Source organism: Sphaeramia orbicularis, chromosome 1 (genome assembly GCF_902148855.1).
Source record: "Sphaeramia orbicularis chromosome 1, fSphaOr1.1, whole genome shotgun sequence".
Taxonomy (NCBI): Eukaryota; Metazoa; Chordata; class Actinopteri; order Kurtiformes; family Apogonidae; genus Sphaeramia; species Sphaeramia orbicularis.
Genome location: NC_043957.1, coordinates 43,445,224 through 43,465,534, shown reverse-complemented (window position 1 = coordinate 43,465,534; position 20,311 = coordinate 43,445,224). Strand labels below are relative to the sequence as shown.

Genomic DNA, 20,311 nt, shown 5'->3' with positions numbered 1-20,311 from the left:
TCAAACGCACATTAAGATTTTACTTGTATATTGCACATTTCATGCCCACTGACTAAACTGTGTGTGTGGTTTGACTGAGTTCACAGCAACAATTCAAGTAGTGTGTAGCTCAGTGAAGTAATAATTCATCAATATAAGCATCCCTACAACCAATACTCAATGAAAATATACACAGAGGTATTCAATTTTAATTATTTGGCTACAGTAGTGTCTGTCAAAAAATACTGCTGTGCTGATTTTTATTATATTTGGTGGATGGGCGCAGCATGGGAAACTCTCCCTTACTTTTGGAATAGAGTCATAGAAAAGGGCCGGAGGCTACATTTATTTTGAAGTTTCTTTAAGAAAGGAGAATCCCCACTAACTCAGAATGGTTAAAGAGTGAAGAAGCAGGAGGTGAAACTCAACTCCAATTTAAAACACACATGTTGCTATTAGACAAAACTTAGGTGTCATTTCTTATCAAAATAAGTTGTTTTACAGGAGCTTGAGTATATAGTTTTATTTATTTATTTATTTTTTCTCTTTTGCTGCTGGGCAAGTTTGTTGCAATGGAACAATATATTGATTTTCAGTTCTTGGCAATCTAAGTTTTTTGGAATGGTAACTGGGTACCAACTCAAAAATTACATGCTATTGTGTCAATATTTTTTACAGTTATTTTTACCATGGTAACGCTAACTAATGCCACCGACTGACAAAAAGAAGGAAAACATCGTTGATTACTTGCAATTTGATAACACAGTGGTAAAGAGAAGAAGAGGGGACTACTGGCCTATGAGCGTCTCTCTCAATGTAATTCAGGACTAATGTTAAAACCTGTTTATTCATCTAGACATAGTTACTACACATTAAAAATACCATTAACATATGATCAATAAGACACACAGTGGGAATCCTGAACAAAAGTACTGAGATGAAAGAAATCAATAGAAGAAAAACTGAGATATTCAGAGCTCTTAAATTAAAAGTAAAAAAAAAAAAAAACATGACAAAATACACAGACAGACATGAGCCTTATCTGAGACATAAACACTGGATTTGCTAGATTCTAGGAAACCTGGGAGAACAACAAAAAATAGGACAGAGAGATCAAGTAATGAGGTAGACAGGGATGGTGAAGAAAGTGAAATCAGATGGAAAATTGGCTCAGTTCCCCACAGTGTTAGCCCTGACACTGTTTACATCCACCATTTCTGCTCGCAATAATCTGTATATACTCAAAAATAACAGCGGTGCATTCCAAATGTGACTCTGTACTTATTCCCCTGTAACACAACCTATCAGTGATATGGTTCTCGAAGCCCTCCACATACCCAATTAGCCTTAGAAAACCCTGTTAAGGTAAAGTCGGCATCCTTGCAACTGTTACAACTGTGCCCTTCGGCCAGCTTAAGGTGACAGACAGTGGAGCACAGCTGAGGAGCAGAGGGACAAAACACGTATTGATCAAATCTGTTGTTTTGCTCTTTTCATCTACGGACTTCAGTGCCGTACTTTATGAATAAGATGTCAGACATGAACATGCGATCTTCACTTAAACCTAGGCATGCATACGACATTAATTGTGCTTTGTGTATTACTTATAAGCAAGAAAGGTGCAAATTCAGTGCAAAAAAAAAAAAAAACAAAACACGGTAAATTCACCACACTGGACCTTTTTATTACATGAATTACGCACAAGGGCAGAACCTATGGGGAGCAGCCACTGCCGGTTAATCAAGTGCGAATAAACAAACAGCAGTCAGTGAGTGAGATTGAGTGGGAAGCCCATGTTTGCACCTTTTGTTTGTGCAGCCGTAAGCTTTGCATTCCGCCATTGTCCTAGAGATGCGACCCAGCACTGGCTGATAATGTGTCATCTTATGCTGCGTCTCCACTACGTGGTACCAGCTCGGCTCGACTCGACTCGACCTTTTTGTGCTTCCATTACGAAAAAGGACCTGGAATCTGGTACCCAGTACTAGTTTTTTGGTATCACCTCTGCTGGGGTTCCAGGACTGGGGACCACATACTAAAACATGATGTGTAAACACTGCAGACCACTGATTGGTCAGAGAGTTGTCTCTGTGACCCGCCGTTTTACAAAAACCAGATGCGGAAGTTTACAGTAAATGTAGCGGTAGGTTAACCCACATGATCACAGCCCACAAAACTACATCATTCAGTCAGGAGATTCAGTCTCTGGTGGCCGACGTAAAAATTCAGCATGAGTTTGACGAGACAACACGCAACGAGCAAATTTATGAGTGACTCTCTCAGCAAACGACATGGAAGCAATGCGCTGCATCGATATGACGTCCAGGTACTGGAAAGTCGGTAGTATCCTGTAATGGAAACAGTCTCCAGGAATAGTATCTGGTACCCGAGTCGAGTCGAGCCGAGTTGAGTCAAGCTGGTTCCGCAAAGTGGAAACGCGGCCATAGACTGGTGTCTGGTGCATGAGGTCAGTGACCAGTCCATCACAGTCCAGGCAATCGGACAATACAACGGGTCTGCGTCTCTACAGGTGCTGGAACAGCCCGTGAAAGAGGCAACTTGTCAACATGTGACCATGCCTGACAAACGGGGCAGTGACTTAGATTACATTCAGACAGCAGGTCTTAATGCACAATTTGGATTTTTTGGTGAAATCCGATTTTTTGTGTGCTCGTTCATATTACACATTAAATGCGACTTCTATCAGTTTTGAGTATGAACTGAATGCGACCCTGAAGTGACCCACATGCGCAAAAGAGGTCCTGACGGAATATGTAACCGTGCAGCCACATACTGTGTTTACAAAAGTAAATATATTTTTCCCGTTGCTCCTCCTCCTAGTATGCAGAATTGTGAAGTTTGTTGCATTTCAATTACGTAAAGGTTGGATAAATGCAACGTAGCTGTTCAGACTGAAGTCGCATTGTAAGAAGCAGATACGTATCAGATTTAGGACCACATATGAAAGTGGCCTGGGTCAGATTTGAAAAATTCATGCTGTTCAAACTGTCTTTAATATCGGATACAGGTCATATATGGGCAAAAAAAAAAAAATCACATTTGGGCCACATTCGCCTGCAGTCTGAATGTAGTCTTAGTACTCGAATGTACTTGACAACAGGCAATAACTGGGTTTGTTAACCTTTTTTGAACCACGCCCCTCTAATGACATCATGAGCCTACTGGCGCCCTCCCATGCTCGAAAAAATGTGTGGGACCCTGCGTGTGTGTGTGTGGGGGGGTTACGTAATTCTACAAGTAACGTGATAGACCAGTAGGTGGAGGATGTGGTGGGTTATATAGCTCTGTGAGAAAGTGAAAGTGAGCTCCCCTCACCTTATCATTGACCAGGTGCACCTACAGAGTAAAATAGCAAGGTATGCATGGACGGGGGTGTGTGGGTGAGTAGTTTATAAGACCGTGGTGGTGATGGGGGGAGTGTCTCTGTAATTACCACGACGTACCTTACCTACCTCTCTCTCTCTCGCTCAGACTTCACTCAATACGTAGCGGTTAGCATGGCTGCAGGCGCTAATGTCATTGACTACCTGCTGCAAATTTGCAAATTTGGGGGGGTGGGGGGATGACATGTCCCAAAGATGTGCTAAGTGATTTAGAATGTTGTGATGTACAACAGCAGTTGCAAACGCACCCACACGTGCACACATGCATGACGATGTCGCTCCGAACCTCTAGTATTACATGTGATCTTTTGAAATAGCTAGCAATGAAAATTCACAACAAGTACCTTTTAACTAAACCTTTTAAAAGTTCATCATTATATGCAAAACTGCAATAAGTGAGAAAGAGTAAAAACACTTCAAGCTTTCATCATCTCACATGTATTCTATATGTGTTTATGTTCCATTGAAGGACTTGACTAGATGTATATGTGTCCTTGCTGTTGTTCAGTATAAAACCTTGCTTTTCTAATGCACTTTTTCCCCATCTCTTTTCTCAAGCCGAACCTTTTTCACATAAAGTTTGCATTGATGCGATTCATCAGTGAGCCCAGACACTGACACTGCAGTGTGAAAGAAGAAGGCAGTCTATCCATTTAAAAAACAGACGCTCCTACATCACATCATTGGATTTTCACCTCTTTCAAACAGCCAAATGAATAGTTTTAAAGTATAAGATGTATTTTAGCCCAGGGACTTACGACACATCTCTGCCTACACCTATCCCATCATGCACCAGTCAATATTCAGGGGTGTATTCTTAAGTAGAGGTGGAAGGGGGAAAAATACCATTACCCCAATATCTTCCTTACAAGGTGTCCGCTTCATTGATATATTAGACCTTAGGGGTTGACTAATTATAGAAACCAATTGATTGATTACAGAAACCAATATTCTGCTTTCTTGAAAATAATAATAATCTTTGCCATTCTTTTTTTTTTTTCAGGTAATATGATAAATGCACTCGTATTTCTACAGAGCTTTTCTACACTGATGTTATTCACAGTGATACAAAACATGTTACATTCACCAATTAGCACAGACTAGGGATGGGAAGATTATCCGATATGTATCGATACACCGACACGCATGTGCACGATCTAAATGCACCAGTAGAGAAGCTGTGAGTGAATGAAGTTTGGAATGATATCATGATGCATCGGTTATTGAATGTTTGCATCAATAAAATTTGATCCATGCAATAAAATATATTTTTACTCTCATTTAAAAGTGTTACTCTTTATTTGGGTAGTTTTTCTTTTCTTCAGACCCACGTTAACGTGCCCCGTGGACGTGTACACTGCACACTAACAGTCTGAGCTCCGTTGGTGCACTGTGGCTGGAGCGCGGCGGTTGAATACTGTAACGTCTGTATCTGAATCTGACAGACATAGAGGGAGGTGACCACATGTGGTTAATGAACGTCTACTTTATACTAGATCAGCTGTACTGAATACTGCCGTACATACTGGAGATGCTTCCTTAAACCGTCACATACATATGTAACAGTGCATCCCAGAATACCTCGCGCAGGTGTCTCTTAAAGTGACAGAACCTTTTTCTGTTTTACCTACATTATAAATACATTACATTACAAACTAGAAGCACTCAGAGAGCACAGACCTCCGCCAAGGCTGATCAGTGCCCCCCCCCCCCGTGGGCCCCCCCACGCCAAGGAGGTTATGTTTTTGCCAGGGTTTGTTTGTTTGTTTGTTTGTCTGTCTGTCTGTCTGTCTGTTTGTCTGTCCGTTAGTGTGCAACATAACTCAAAAAGTTATGGACAGATTTTGATGAAATTTTGTGGTCTGCGCCCCCCCCCCCCCCGTGGGCTCCCCCACCCCTGATCACCACCAAAATTTAATCATTTCTTCCTTATCCCATTTCCAACAAACCCTGAAAATTTCATCCAAATCTGTCCATAACTTTTTGAGTTATGTTGCACACTAACGGACAGACAGACAGACAAAGAAACAAACAAACAAACCCTGGCAAAAACATAACCTCCTTGGCGGAGGTAATTAATTTGGTGAGGGAGCAAGAAGTTGAGTTAGAAACATGTAGAGAAATGACTTTGGAAACAAAGTCCTAACTTTTTCAACTGACTGTATGTGAGGCACGTGTTCTGAAACTGAACTAAAGCCACTTTATGAAAAGTCATGTTCTTATTTGATAAATAAACTAGAAGCACTCGGAGAGCGCAGACCTCTGCCAAGGCTGATCAGTGCCCCCCCCCCTGTGGGCCCCCCCACCCCCAATCACCACCAAAATTTAATCATTTCTTCCTTATCCCATTTCCAACAAACCCTGAAAATTTCATCCAAATCTGTCCATAACTTTTTGAGTTATGTTGCACACTAACAGACAGACAAACAAACAAACAAACAAACAAACAAACAGCCAAACAAACAAACAAACAAACAAACCCTGGCAAAAACATAACCTCCTTGGTGGAGGTAGTAATCAAACTTACTGAATTGCACTGCATTTTTTTTTTTTCCAGAATGAATGTGTTGAATCAGAATATGCTTAATCGCTCTGTATCGTGTTGTAGGTGCGAATCATATCGTATCACATCACGAGGTGCCACACAACTATCTATAATATATCTGATACAATACAATATATCGCAACTAAGATTCGCAGCCCTAGCACAGACCAGTGTCACAGTAAACAGTCACTGGACTCAAATCACATCCACATGTGGACAGAAGCTGTGGATCTAACCTCCAACCTTCTGGATTACAGACAATCCACTCTACCACCTGAGAAACAATGTTATTAAACAAATTTATTGTAAAATGTCCCACTTCAGCTCTGATCCTGCAACCTCTTCCTGTCTGAGAATAGTAATTGAAATGAAAAGTTCTGTATGAATTGAACACCTCTCTGTGTAAGTTTTGTTCATGCTCATGTGTTTATAAGAAATATGTACTGGGGTTTGTTTTGTGCTGGGAGACAGACATCTGTTGACATTACCTGACTACATTTCTAAGCTAAAATCGTCTAGTTTTATACACTGTTGCAGTGTGCAGTGAAGAGCAAAAAGAGAGGGAATAAAGAGCTTGAAAGTGAACGTGAGGATTTTCAAGGTAAATCCAACCCAAATCCCTGCACAGAAAGCAGTATATTTGGTATATTGTCACTAGTCTCATGGATGCAAGCGACTAAGACTGTGAGTAGTTTAGAAAGGGTGTCAACTACAGCTCACGGCAATAAACCGACTTCATGTAAGTACAAAAGCATATGAAAACATTCCATGGTGCATCTTGAAGCTTTCCTAGTTGTATCTTTTTTCACTTTATGAAACGTCTGAGATATTTTCTAGAATTTTCCTTTAGTTTTACATAGATATGTTAAAAAAGCTACTAGTATTTGCCTTAAGTTTTGTTTTAAATGGGTCACATTTTGCTAAAACCCACTTTTATTAGTCTTTGGTACATTTATTTGTGTATTTGGACCGTGATAGTTTAAAAAGTTTGAATTTGAACCCTCCAGGTGCTGCAAAGCAATCTTTATATTCATTCCGGCAAAAATCGGAGGGATTTCTACAACCCATTTCAATTCCTGCTTAATTTGTTATGTCTATAACTAGTTACATCACGACATTTGCGCATATAAGGTCAAGACTTCCAATGAACATTTCTCTGAGTACGACATAATTGTTTGTCAGCAGCAGCGGTTGTAGTCCATACTGAAAATATGTCCAAACTTCGAGCCGATTACCTAAAATGTTCAGTTGTTGGTTGTGTATTAATGAACACAAGTGGTTGAACAGGACAGAGCAGCACAGTCAACAACCTGGAGGGGGTAGGGTGTAAAGTGGCTCATTTGCTCAAAACGACCTTTCTGGTGTCATTACTCAGAAATAGGGTTGAAGATGGACCTGTGGAGTTGAATTAATGAAGAATTCAGACCCAAGCATAGCATTTACAGTTTATGCAGACCACAGGGAAATGTTTTAAAATGCAGAATTCCATTGAAGAAAGCAAAATATCACTCCTTTAAAACAAGGATGGGGATGCCCAAGACATTAATCCATTCCCTTCTTCTACCATTTATTTGACTGTTGTTTGTTTTCATTTTATTTTATTTTTTTGTGTTTTTATGTTGCATACCTGTTGTGAAGAGCACCGAGTCTACCTTGTCCATGAAATGTGCTGTATAAATAAAGCTGAATTGAACTGAATGGTGAAAACTTGTCATTAAACATATTATTTAAAAGGTAGAGGCGTGCTCAAGTCCTTCATATACACTTTTACTATTTTTATCATAAATGTATGTTGCTTGCAGGTATCACTTGTTTGTTACTTCCTATTGGAGCTAATTATCAACACTTTAATTTCAAGAACCACTCATAGGTTATTTATTCACATAACAATTGTAGCTTTCAAGAGCCCCTGTACCGCTCCATATGGAGGCAATCAAATGAAACATAAGTTCTAACTGGTAGTGAAAAAGACATAACATTAACAAAAACAGGGAAAAAAATTCATTTCAGGTGATTATGCACCAATTAAGCCGTAATTATGAATATTATATTAGGTCCTCATAAACCCTACACTCTAAATCTTTGTGGTTTTACACCGACTAAAAAAAAGAAGCTTGTTAAACATTATGTGAACGGCCTTGTAAACACTGAAGAATGGAAAAGCAGCCAACACAGACCACTACCTCACTTATCATCACGCTGATTTGACTGAAAAAATGGTGAAAATATGAAAACAACAGCCTCAACCTACACAGGAGGAAATCTGTTAAGGGACATGGAGGAATACCATTTAACATTTGCAGATATACATAATTTCTATGCATTTATCATGCGCACGTATGTGTTTACCATAATTGCCACTTTTATGAATAAATTAACGTAACATATGGTCACATCAATGTTAATACGCGTTTTCTCTGGTTGCTCACACAAGTCCTTTGTGGTTTATCTGCAGAATTGCTTGTTATGATACATTGTTATCGGAGGTAAAATATCATGATATTATCGCGTCATGAGTTAATCTGTAATTTCCATCTCCTTTTCACTTTTAAGACAATGGTAAATCAAAAAGTGAGCAGATATGATCTTATCCATGGAAACTCCCACCCCTGTATGTAATCAGTCAGCCAGTTGTTGATTGAGCATTCTCCGTGGCAACTCCCCGAGGAGCTGTGTGAGCAAGACAGCCATCAGTCTCTCCCTAATGATCATCCTACCTCACAACCCTGTTTCGTTTTATGTGCCACATTCAGCTAACAGTGAGATTAGTGCGCCTGCTATCACACTCTAAATCCTTCGCTCTGCCTCTCACGGTCTTGCCGAGTTGCCCTCTTTCACCTGCTCTGGCTTCTGGCTATGGCTATATTCTGCCCAGGCTCCCTTGACCCAAGCTGGTAATGCATTACTCCCCAGATCAATTGATAGATTGGCCCTGTCGGAGCTGCCGTAACTAAATCAGCTGCTCCTGATGATTCAGCACCAACCGGGGAGCCGGGCCTGCTGTCACCAATCACAGATCACCAGCAGCTGAGACAGGTATGGACATTCTCCTGTCACTTGAACCTAATTTATTGCCAGCTACCACATTGATTAACCTTGTGCTGTGGTTCAAGCTTCCTATAAAAATTTGTGTGTTGGAAGAGAGGAGAGGGGTTTGACTGAAAGACGAAGGAGGAGGAAAAACAAAGGCAAGTGGATGTTTACATTACTTCAGTAAACTTTCAACACAATACAGACAGAGACAATCCTGTCTGTGAACACACAAAACCAAAAATCCAAAACTAAAAACAGGCATTAGGCCTAAAAAAGTTTTCATTTGTTAACAGATTTACAGCTATTTAAGCTTCTACATCATTTATGAAATAATGTGCTTTATGAGCAGGCTTGGGAACAGTTCCTTGCATATTCAATCTTGGTTGTTGATTTACCCTTGTTGGAGATGCTGAGCTGAGAAGTGGAAGCATTTTGTTCTTTGTGTCTCTGTGATTTACTCTGTTCTTTGCTAGGACAGCCAGGGGCTGTCAACCATCTCCCAGCTGTAGCCTCTAAAACACAACTCATGGGCCTAATGAACCAAGGCAGAATTACTTAAGCAAAAAAAGCTGCTGTGCTATAAGAATGGGAAAGGGCATCTTGTGTTCATAAAAAATGCATGATTTAAGTTGGTACAAGAGTTACAAAAAGGATTAAATCTCTGTGGATTCAACACCATACTGATAGATGATTTTTTTTGTTTTGTTTTGTTTCTGCAATTACAAACTGCAACAGATTTGACCTAAAGCTTTTAAATTGTTTTTCCATGTCGTCATACTGATAATAAAGAGTAAATCTAATCATAATTTAAAATGATCAGTTTGCAAAATGAAAAAACACTTGTACAAAGATGGAAAACCCCTCATAACAATAAAGTATTAAAGCAGAAACCTAATATACAAATCCTCAAATGAAGGTCACTCCCCAACAGACACACACATGCATGCACACACTAAGTGTAACACTGGCTGTTGCACAGTTAATATTCTATTATGACGGAGGGGAGCTGTAACCTAATAAGGAACCTTATCTAATAGCCCCCCATTGTTTCTAAACTACTTTATGAAAGCAGATGCCACAACAAATACATATTATTAGGCTGAAGATTACAGAGTATTGCACAAGACCTTTTGCCAGCAGGAGAACTGATATCATAGGGATCAATATACAGCTGGCTTGCCAATTGCTCAGTGGCTTCAATTGACACCTAATACATGTGTAATCAACCTGCAAAAGGGGATTCACTTTGTGTTTTGTTTTTAACATTTATTTATTTATCTATCCGTTTTAATTTAGGGTTAAGTATATTTAATCACAAATTTTTCATATCCTCATATAAAGAGCATTTGTTTTATGGTTGAGCTGCTTCATTTCATTCATTTATTTAATCCATAAAAAGCCGAACATCCACTGGCGACCAAAATCATTTACAGATATAGAAAGTTAAATACCTGTTGATCCACTAATCCTATTAATGCATGTAAATAATTGGTGTAAAATACAGCTTGTCATCTTTTCATGGTCATCAGATATGACCCATTTGGACGTTCAGAGGCTCTGTAGTGAACATGGAAACACAGTCATCTTCTACAACATTGATTCACCAGTAAAGCCTATGGAGTTGGATCAATGACAGTGGATGGAGACACTTGGTTTATATTCAGTTAATGATATATTTTACTGAGAAAGGCACTTTTTCTCCAGTTGATACAATAGCCCTAACTCTAATCTGAGTTTTTATGAACATCTGTATGATCAGTATATTAAATATTGGAAAGCACTTTATTGTCACTGGAAAGATGCAAAATAATACGGAGGATAATTTCATAATAAATGGTTATAAATCACTTAGGAAATGTTAAAAATAGAGAAAAAAAAAAAAAAAAACATTAGGGAACTGACACAAAAGTAGCACTGGGTCTTTATGGGTTAAGGACAAACTCAGTACATTTAGGTGCAGAACAGCTAAGGTTTGTTTTTGTTTTATTAGTATAATAATACATGATAAGAAGAACAGAATAAGAAATAAATCAATACACTACACCCTTTTTTATCAAATGTCTGCAGCTGCACTACCTCAGTCTGCCCGACCAATGTGGAGCCCTACCTTCGAAGACATGAGAGCATTGCAGTCATCTGAGCAAAGTAATAACTCACCGGCAGTCGAGACCCATCAGGGGTTATCTGGGAATTTAAGGCTGGCCTAGTACAATAAATGCCCCATAGCAAAACAGTGAAGTATGGCTCTGTTTAGGGCAACTTGAAGGTTGCCACATGGGCTGTTCATCAATCTTGTCAGTGGCTTTATAACTTTATAATTTTCTTGTGAACCTTCCCTCATGGTAAGAACTTAATAATCAGTATTATAACTTATCTTTTGTAGTTTACCCTTGTGTTACTGTTATTTTTTATTTTTAATGAGAGAAACCCTGCCAAGCACCTACATAGTGACTGGTGAGGTCATTGTCTTTAATCCAGGCATTAACTAATTTTAGTACAGTGATTTTAACACAACTTTACGCTTCGCTTTATTCACTTTTTTTTTTTTTTTTTTTTTTTTTTTTTTTCCTTTGTTTGTGTAAGAATGAAGTAAACCAGTTCTGGAATTCACACAGCAGCTCCAGCTGTTTTCTATCTGCATCTGAATCTGGGCTTGTGTTGTTTTCTATATATATGTATATTTCTGTATGCATTTTTATACATGCATTTTGTTTTTATGTCAGAGTATGCATGACCTATTGGTCTTTGGAAGCTGCCAGTGTAATTGGGCTGTTCTCTTCAGTCGACTAGAGGCCCTGCCAAGGACAAAGCAAGGTTATAATAGTTTTGGATTTTTCATTATAGTTAAGTTTTGTTTAGTTTTGACTTTTTTTTCCTCTAATTCAGTTAGTTTTAATTAGTTTTTAGAACAGCGTTTCCAGTTTTTATTAGTTTTCATTTTGTTCTAACTGACACCCACAACAGAAATACACATTTTCTTCACATTAGTCCGTACCCTTTGCTGTTTAAAATTAAACCTCCTTCTATGTTCTTCATCCTGTGATACTAAAACAAATAATCTCTGCAAATTTGCAGGCAAAAGTCCGTTTCTCGCTCTAAACACTATCAGCAATGTCCTTAATTCAGCCAATTCTTTAAACTTAAATAATCCTGATTTAATAAACAACTCATTTGTATGTTCCCTGAAATTAACATTATACATGATTCTTATTGCTCTTTTCTGTAATAGAAACAATGGCTTTGTGTTCCTCATATATGTGTTGGCCCATACTTCAACACAGTAACTCAAATATGGCAGAATAAGTGAACAATATAAAATTCCCATTGCTTTATAATCCAACACATATTTTGCTTTACTCAATACAGAAATATTTTTAGACACCTTTTTTTTAACATAAACAATATGTGTGTGTGTAATTCAGTTAATGAAAATGTTTTTTCGATTCTAGTTTTTGAAATTTCATTAGTTTTCCTTAACGATAATAACCTTTGGACAGAGATGTGACTGTACAAGCCTGATCATTTGAGGCTACTGCAAGGATTTTATTTTGTTGTGGCACAGCCTGAAAATACGAAAAGAATAAACCCTCCACATTTGGCAAGGCAGTTGTCGTCCTTGTCTTCTTCGACTTTACACACAACACAGATTTGTGGCAAAATGTGTGAGTGTCAGGACAGACCGGCTACATATGCTATTCCTATTAAATCTCATTAAGCCCATTACACGACAGAAGTTATATTTGTGTAAATACATGGCAGAGTTTCTGCGCTAATGGGTATTTTTCTGTTCTGTAGGTTTGAGTTGTGTGTGTCTGTCGATTAAAAATAATCTTTGCGGGATCACACTGACCAGGACAGAGAACATGTGCAAGGTCAATGACAGTGTGTCCAAATACACCCACTATTTCTGTTCATGACAGCTGCTATGGACAAAACGACGAGCTGAGGTAGAGTAGAAATGATTAATCATTGTCTGAGTCTCTCTAACCTTAAAACATCTGTGCCAATCACAGCCGTGCATGATGGTTCCACAGGGACATGGAAAAGTCAACACCAGTTTTTCGAGGAAGAAAATACTCCTGTTGTCTCGAGGTTTCATTCGGCAACATCCAATATAAAGTGACATCACAAACACGTAGTGAAGGGAGCAATTTAGTTCAAGTTGCTTTTGTCAAGACATTGAAAATCTGGTTTTTATTTTAGCCAGTCATTCACATAAGAAACATTACTCCATCTGCTTTACTTTGGAAGAGTGGAAGTATAAAATTAAAGCAAAGCAGAACTCGGAGGGAACACAGTGGAGACTCCACAGGATTAGACAAAATCTACTGCACCTGATTTCATACATTTCACAAACCCATTAATTAGAGGAGCAGATCTATGAAAGAGCTAGATGTTAGACCTTTTTAATCACTTCTTCTGAGGCGTGAGATTACATATATGTGGGGAATTTTCTGTTTTTAGTTATGTCCTGCCGATACACACAGAAAAAAAAACAGAACGAAACAAGCGATCATATAACCTAAGTAACAAACAAATCATTAGATTTGGCAAATTTAATTGTCAGCGCTACCTCAAATACAATAAGAACAGCTCAATCAGAAGTTATGGCAACAAAAACTGGTCAACCAATAGGTTTCTTCCTTTAAATCTCTAGGGTTCCTAACTGATGACCACTTGTCTTTTAAAGGGGTCATATTTTGCTAAACCCAGGGGTATGGTGTTTGGTTTGTTTGTTTGTTTGATTGTTAACACTCTAGCAGTAAAACTATTGGTTGAATTCATACCAAACTGGGTTTATACATTGCCAGTGATGCAGAATAGATGCCATTACATTTTGATAAAAGCAGGTCAAAGTTCAAAATTTTTATGAATTTTTAAAATATTTTTTGGGCGAAATTTCATGTCTATAAAAACGTCAATTTTGTTTCAATTTACTTCAAACTTGGCTCATATATAGAAGCAATTGATATGCTGACATCAGCACATGGATAGACATGATGATATCAGCTGGATTGATGCCAAAATAAGCTATAATACGTGTGTTATGCCTGACACCACTTGTTACCAAAGTGTCTGTTCACCTTCTCGTCTTTTTCCCACTTTTGGGACTGTTGTATTTTTCTTAAAAGAAAAAATACCTGAACCACACTTTTTTTTTTTTTTTTTTTTTTAAAGTGATTTGAGGTAAGGGAAATGCCATCAAGTCTTAAAATATATTGCGCTAGTGTTGGCGCTGTCCAAAAATGGATTCCTATAAGCCAATCAAAAGTCATTTTGCTCCATTCGGTCTTATGTCTAGTTTAATAAGAAGGGTGTTGCTTGAGATTTGATCAGGAGTCTTGGAAGAGGAAATATTAAATGACCTGCATGTCAACAAAGAAACGTAGAAAAATAGAGTAAAACACAGAAGTAACCAGGGGAATAAAAGGGGAAGCTGATCAGGATCATGTTTGTCAGTGTGTGCGATTGCTCTATCTGTATCCAAGACAGTACATGCACAGTTGAGTGTGTACTGAGCAGCAGTGAGAATAGAATTATCAGAGGAGTAACTCACATTGTTCATGTACTCGCTCAACAAGTCTTGGAGGGCCTGTCGAACGGCGTTGCACTCGGCCACGATGCGTTCACGTCGGTCGTCACGTGTGCATGAAGAGTCAGCCATTAAAGCTGCACCGCTGATAATGCTCTCCAAGCGCTCCTCCAGAGAGGGGCGGAAACGTGCCTCACTGAATGTCAGAGGGTCCAAGATGATCTTGTTCTGTAAGGCCAAAAGAGAAGTAAAAGGTCAGGACAAGAGTACAGGATCAATTGGACTGAAGAATGACCTGTGGAGGACGAAACAGACCCATAAAAAATGTTTTGAAATGATAAAAACAGCACAGTCGTGTCACTGTTGTAGGGATATAATGAACAATTGAATCGCATTTAGTAACTAAATATAAGCAGTAATGTGGGAGAGTAGAATGAATACTAGACTATTTGTGTCTGTTTACATGAAAAATGTGTGTTGTTTCCTTTCAAATGCAGATATGAAGTGCACAGAAAACAAAACAATCATGATACACAATTGAAGAAAACTGTGTTAAGCAGAAATAAAACAAAACACATGGTTTCAGACAGAGTAAGAACTGAAACATCTTAAAACTATCTGTACAAAAGAGCTGTAAAGAGTGTGTGAAGTTGCAAGCCACATTTTTTTCACCTCAAAGGGTTTGAGATAATGTGAGAAAATTAAGTTAAAGCCAAACCATTTTTTTTTTTTTTTAGGTAAATACACACAACTGAATACTATTTTCATGACTATCATCTGCATAGAGTTACACTGACATCAAGAGTACATCAAAATCTGACTAAAAATGAGGGGACCTTACCAGATAAAACCCACTCACATTCATTTTCATGTCACATCAATTCATTTTCACTCTTGCATTCTGTACGTCCATGTATTTTCACACTGCTGCTATGTATATTCTCATAGTTGTCGCTGAGGGACTGTACTTGGGAAACTGTTGTACAAGAATGTTATTGATTTTTTTAAACAGGGTCATATTTTGCTAAACCCACTTTTATTAGTCTTTGGTACATTTATTTGTGTATTTGTGGATCCTAACAGTTTAAAAAGTTTGAATTTGAACCCTCCGGGTGCTGCAAAGTTATCGTTATATTCATTCCAGCAAAAATCGATTCAATTCCTGCTTAATTTGTTACGTTTTATTACTAGCTAGCATGACATTTGCACATATAAGGTCAAAACTTCCGACGAACATTTCAGCAGCAGCGGTTGTAGTAAAAACTGAAAATAGGTCCAGACTTTGAACCGATTACCTAAAATGTTCAGTTGTTGGTTGTATTAACGAACGCAAGTGGCTGAACAGGACAGAAAGCATTGTCAACAACCTGGAGGGGGCGGGGCATGAAGTGGGTCATTTGCATTTAAAGGGCCACTTCTCCAAACGACCTTTCTGGTGTCATTACTCAGAAATAGGGTTGAAGATGGACCTGCGGAATTGAATTAATGAAGAATTCCGACCCAAACATAGCATTTACAGTTTATGTAGACTACAGGGAAATTCCATTTAAAAAAGTAAAATATCTGTCCTTTAATATTATCTTAAAATCTACATTCCTATAATCTTTGTATCTGATGAATTAAAATGCTAGTGCAAAAGAACAAAAAGGAATCACAGACACAGGCCAATAGATTTAGCAATTTCAGCCGAGATGTGTTGAGTTCCTCACTTGAGTGCATGTGCCAAGCAGAGTCTCACTTAATAATGTTGATAACAATGTGAATTAATTTTGGGATGAACTTGGAACATGCGGTTAACGTTGCAGTGCATGATGATGAAAATGAAATGCACAATTTACTTCACAGGTGTCAAACATGTAGCCCGTGGGCCAAAACCAACCCACCAAAGGATCCAATCTGACCCCGTGGGACGTATTTTTTAAAGTTACACTTTTTCATTCCATCTTTTCATAATTTTTTTCAGCGGTTGGTTGCGTTCGTCCATGTTTGGGTGGGGTTATGTGTTGTGTCATGTCATGAGTGGATGTTGCACAGAAAATCAAAAATTATCTTCCTGTATAGTAAATGTTTTATTGATGTTCTGTTATTAATAGAAAGACCTTTGAAAGAAAGAAAGTTAACACTGAAGATATTAACAATTACTGGTGTCAAAATGGTTTTAATTTAGGTTCCACATCAATGTACTAGGCACCTGTGATTTACACAGTTAATTTTTGGAAAGCATGGCAAAAAAAAAAAAAAAGGTGCACAGCTTGCTCAAAGACGTACTAATTATCAATATATTGTTGTATTACCTTTTGTTTTGTTTTTTTGAACACACCTTGTTCCTCCATGTTTGCCTCATACACTGTTCCACATACAGACACACACAGGCCAATTCAGTCTCAAGTGGGTCAGGCCAGTAAAATACTATCAAAATAGCCTATAAATAATGAAAACTGCAAATTCTGTTTTATTGCAAAAAAAAAGGTAAAATTACATGAAAATGTTTATATTTACAAACTATCCTTATAGAAAAAATGTGTATAACCTGAACAAATATTGACAACCTGACATGTCTTAAGAGAAATTTGCAATTAAATCAATGTTCTGCCTGTTACTAAATGTTTTGTGTATTTGTAATTGTAATGTAAGTTGTGTTACATGTGTAAATGATAAACTGAGGCATAATATTGTTAAAATTGCACTTATTTTTCTTAAACCTTTATCGGGCAAGTTTTTTTTTTTTTTTTTTTTTTTTTAATCATCAATGGGCAACACTTTCATAATTACCTGTCAGCATATTGTTATGTGGTCTAAGAGGATATGAGTTTTATGTTGTAGAAAATCTACCATGTGATGCTGATGATCCAAACATGGCTTCACTTATCCATAATAGCATCAAACACCACCACGTTCATCTGTGTTTACTTTTAGTCTTTTTACTTGGTCCAGGAGGAAAGACCCACAGAAGGAAGGTATGTTGTTATTATTATTATTATTATTATTATTATTATTATTACTACTACTACTACTATTATTATTATTATTATTATTATTATTCCTTAACCCTTTATTGGGCGAGTGACTATTTTTGATAATTTCCATATACATTACAAGACAGTGATAGCTACAGTTACAGTGAGTCAACCATCTCAGGTCCAATGTGGTCTACAGGGTCTGTAAGGTCCACCTCTGCATGAGCAGTGAGTGGACCTGCTTTGTTACGTACCATGAAGTAATGGTACTAATGTAAGGAATGATGTTCAAAGGGAGAATGTGGATGTAGACAGGGGTCTGGATCAGCACTTATGATGTAATGTTCTAAAAGTGATGCTCCAATGTCCTAAAATTCATGTTCCTTTCACATTACATGTTTTTTTTTTCCTTGTATTCTTTATATTTGCTTGGATTTTTATTTAATTATTGGCCACTTACAGGTAAGAAACCAAATATGTTGACTTCACTGACCTTGATTTTCTACATAATAAAAAATGAAAACATAAACATAAAACAAACATAAACAACATTTTCACAAAAGTAATAAAGTTTTGAGTGCCCTATAAAGACTTAAGATATTTCAGGTTGTTCATGTTATTCAGATTTTTAAGGAGACGTTGTAGATGTGAACACTTTTGTAATGTAATTCTACATTTTTCACCATTATTATTTTACCGGTCCAGCCCACTTGAGATCATATTGGGCTGTATGTGGCCCCTGATCTACATTTTGTAATATACATATGTGCGAATTATGGCTGCACACAAAATAAACAACAGAACCAGATGATTCTGAAAGGGCAAGAGCCATTACAGCAACAGAAATATCAACCAAACCCCATGAGATACACGATCCACAGTTACTGTAGGTCTGTATCTCACGCCAAACATCCATTTTCTCACAAAGAATGACTTCAGAATTCATGACTTGACAGAGTGAAAAGATGACATTAAAAGATCATAATACAGATGAAGAAGAGCAGAGCAGCAGAACAGAGCACACACACAGAGTCAGAGTTAATTACCATGGCAACAGGGACGCTCTGTGCCTATCGGGTCAAATAACGTGACAGATGGATTCTTTACATCTTAAAATATGCGAGTTGAAAAGTAAATATTTAACACATTTTTCCCTCAACCTAAAGAAGTCATTTGGTTGCGTAAAACCTGACCACACTGCAACTGAAAGCTGAAAAGAATGCTAAACACTGTAAATAATTAATTAGTCCAAGTATGCAAACTAAAATAATAAAAAATGCAGGGATTTACACAGGATTTGAATTCTAATCCCCCACATGTCAGTCCTGACTCGAACCCGCTCGCTCCAAATAGATGTCTGTCACTGTTTGCCACTATGATGCCAGTAAATGTTGGTTATCAGTAAACATGGCCTTCAAGATTCTCAGCCAATCAGAGCAGGATTAAACAGCCCGCTATCCGTTTGCACTATGCTGCCTTCTTTCCCACGGTACATTCACTCTCATGCACACACTCTCCACTCACTTGTACACATTTCATTCTTACGTACATGTAGCCTAGAAGGTATGTGTATGTGCATATGTGTATGTGCGTGTACACTCGTGTGTGAGAATATATATAACTTTATTTATTTTCATCTGTATTTTGTTCTATTATTTTGTTTTGTGTGTGTTTAACCCTCCGGTATCCCGTCCAGCAAAGCCCTTACTAAGCACCAAGTGTGCCTTTTTCGCACACTTGTGGAATAATGTCAAAACATTTTTTCATACAGTTTGTTTTTAATTCTTTTACACTTTTTTCTATTTCATCAACTTGAGCCGTAAATAAAAATACCAAATACTCAATAATTGTCACATTTTTTAACCCTTTAAATGCCGTGTTTGTAATGTAAACAAATCATTTTTTTGGATGCAAAAACAAAAAAAATATTTTTTTTCAATATACTACATAAAAAGTGGATCACATATTATTTGATTTTTGCAGCCTAGCATATGTCAGTGATTAACTCCAACACTGGTTAATTTGCATTATTATTTTTGGCGCTAGGTCAAATGTACAAAAATACTAGCATCTGTCATCAAGCGTGAAAAAATGCACACCTATAAATCAAACTATTAAATATTACATATTGATTTATTTTTCTGCTCTAATTTGATTTTATTTTTGTAAATCAAGGTCAGCCTTAATCATACATATCAAATGGAAGAAATAGTGCATTTTAGGCACACTTGGGAGACAGATGCTAGTCTTGTAATTTTCTTCTGTTTACAATGTGCAAATTTTAGTTGGTGGCCAGAATTTTAAAGATCATGCAAAAGTGAACAACTTTTGAATTCTAACCTTATTTAAATTGTGAAAAATAATATGGAGTTTTTTAAAACGAAATGCAAAGTGTGCCTAAAAGGCGCACCCGGATACCAGAGGGTTAAAAAAGAAAAAACCCAATAAACACATTTATTAAAAAAAAACAAAAAACAAAAAAAAAGGATAACAGTTCCATAGCATACAGATCTTTACCTATAAAATGAGCCCACTTGATAAATGATGTGTGCAAATGTACTTTTTCATGTTGACTTTCGCTCGATCTTACCCATGTACGCTATCAGAGTTCGCGTTAACTGAAAATATTCCATCACTGACAGATTTTTTTTTAAAGATGACGGAAAATTCTGACGGCCGTCCGTCATTTTAACAGATTAAAACACTGACGGTAATCTGCCAAAGAAAGTTTTCATTCAAAATTGTGAACAGAACCTGCTTGAAGGATCACTGGTCTGTCTGTCTCTTAACGCATCTAACAGTCCACTACAGCATCCTACTTGTATATAACCCTACAGCGCCTATATACGACCCTACAGCA

The 20,311-nt window shown here is 37.5% G+C and overlaps 1 protein-coding gene across 1 annotated transcript in view; it reads right to left on the bottom strand.

Moving 5' to 3' along the window:
• The window catches only part of ctnna2 (catenin (cadherin-associated protein), alpha 2), a 602,172-nt gene that overhangs the window by 451,524 nt on the left and 130,337 nt on the right, over window positions 1-20,311 (bottom strand). The window contains 1 exon segment of the mRNA XM_030138923.1: window positions 14,519-14,722. Coding sequence (XP_029994783.1) covers window positions 14,519-14,722 — 204 coding nt within the window.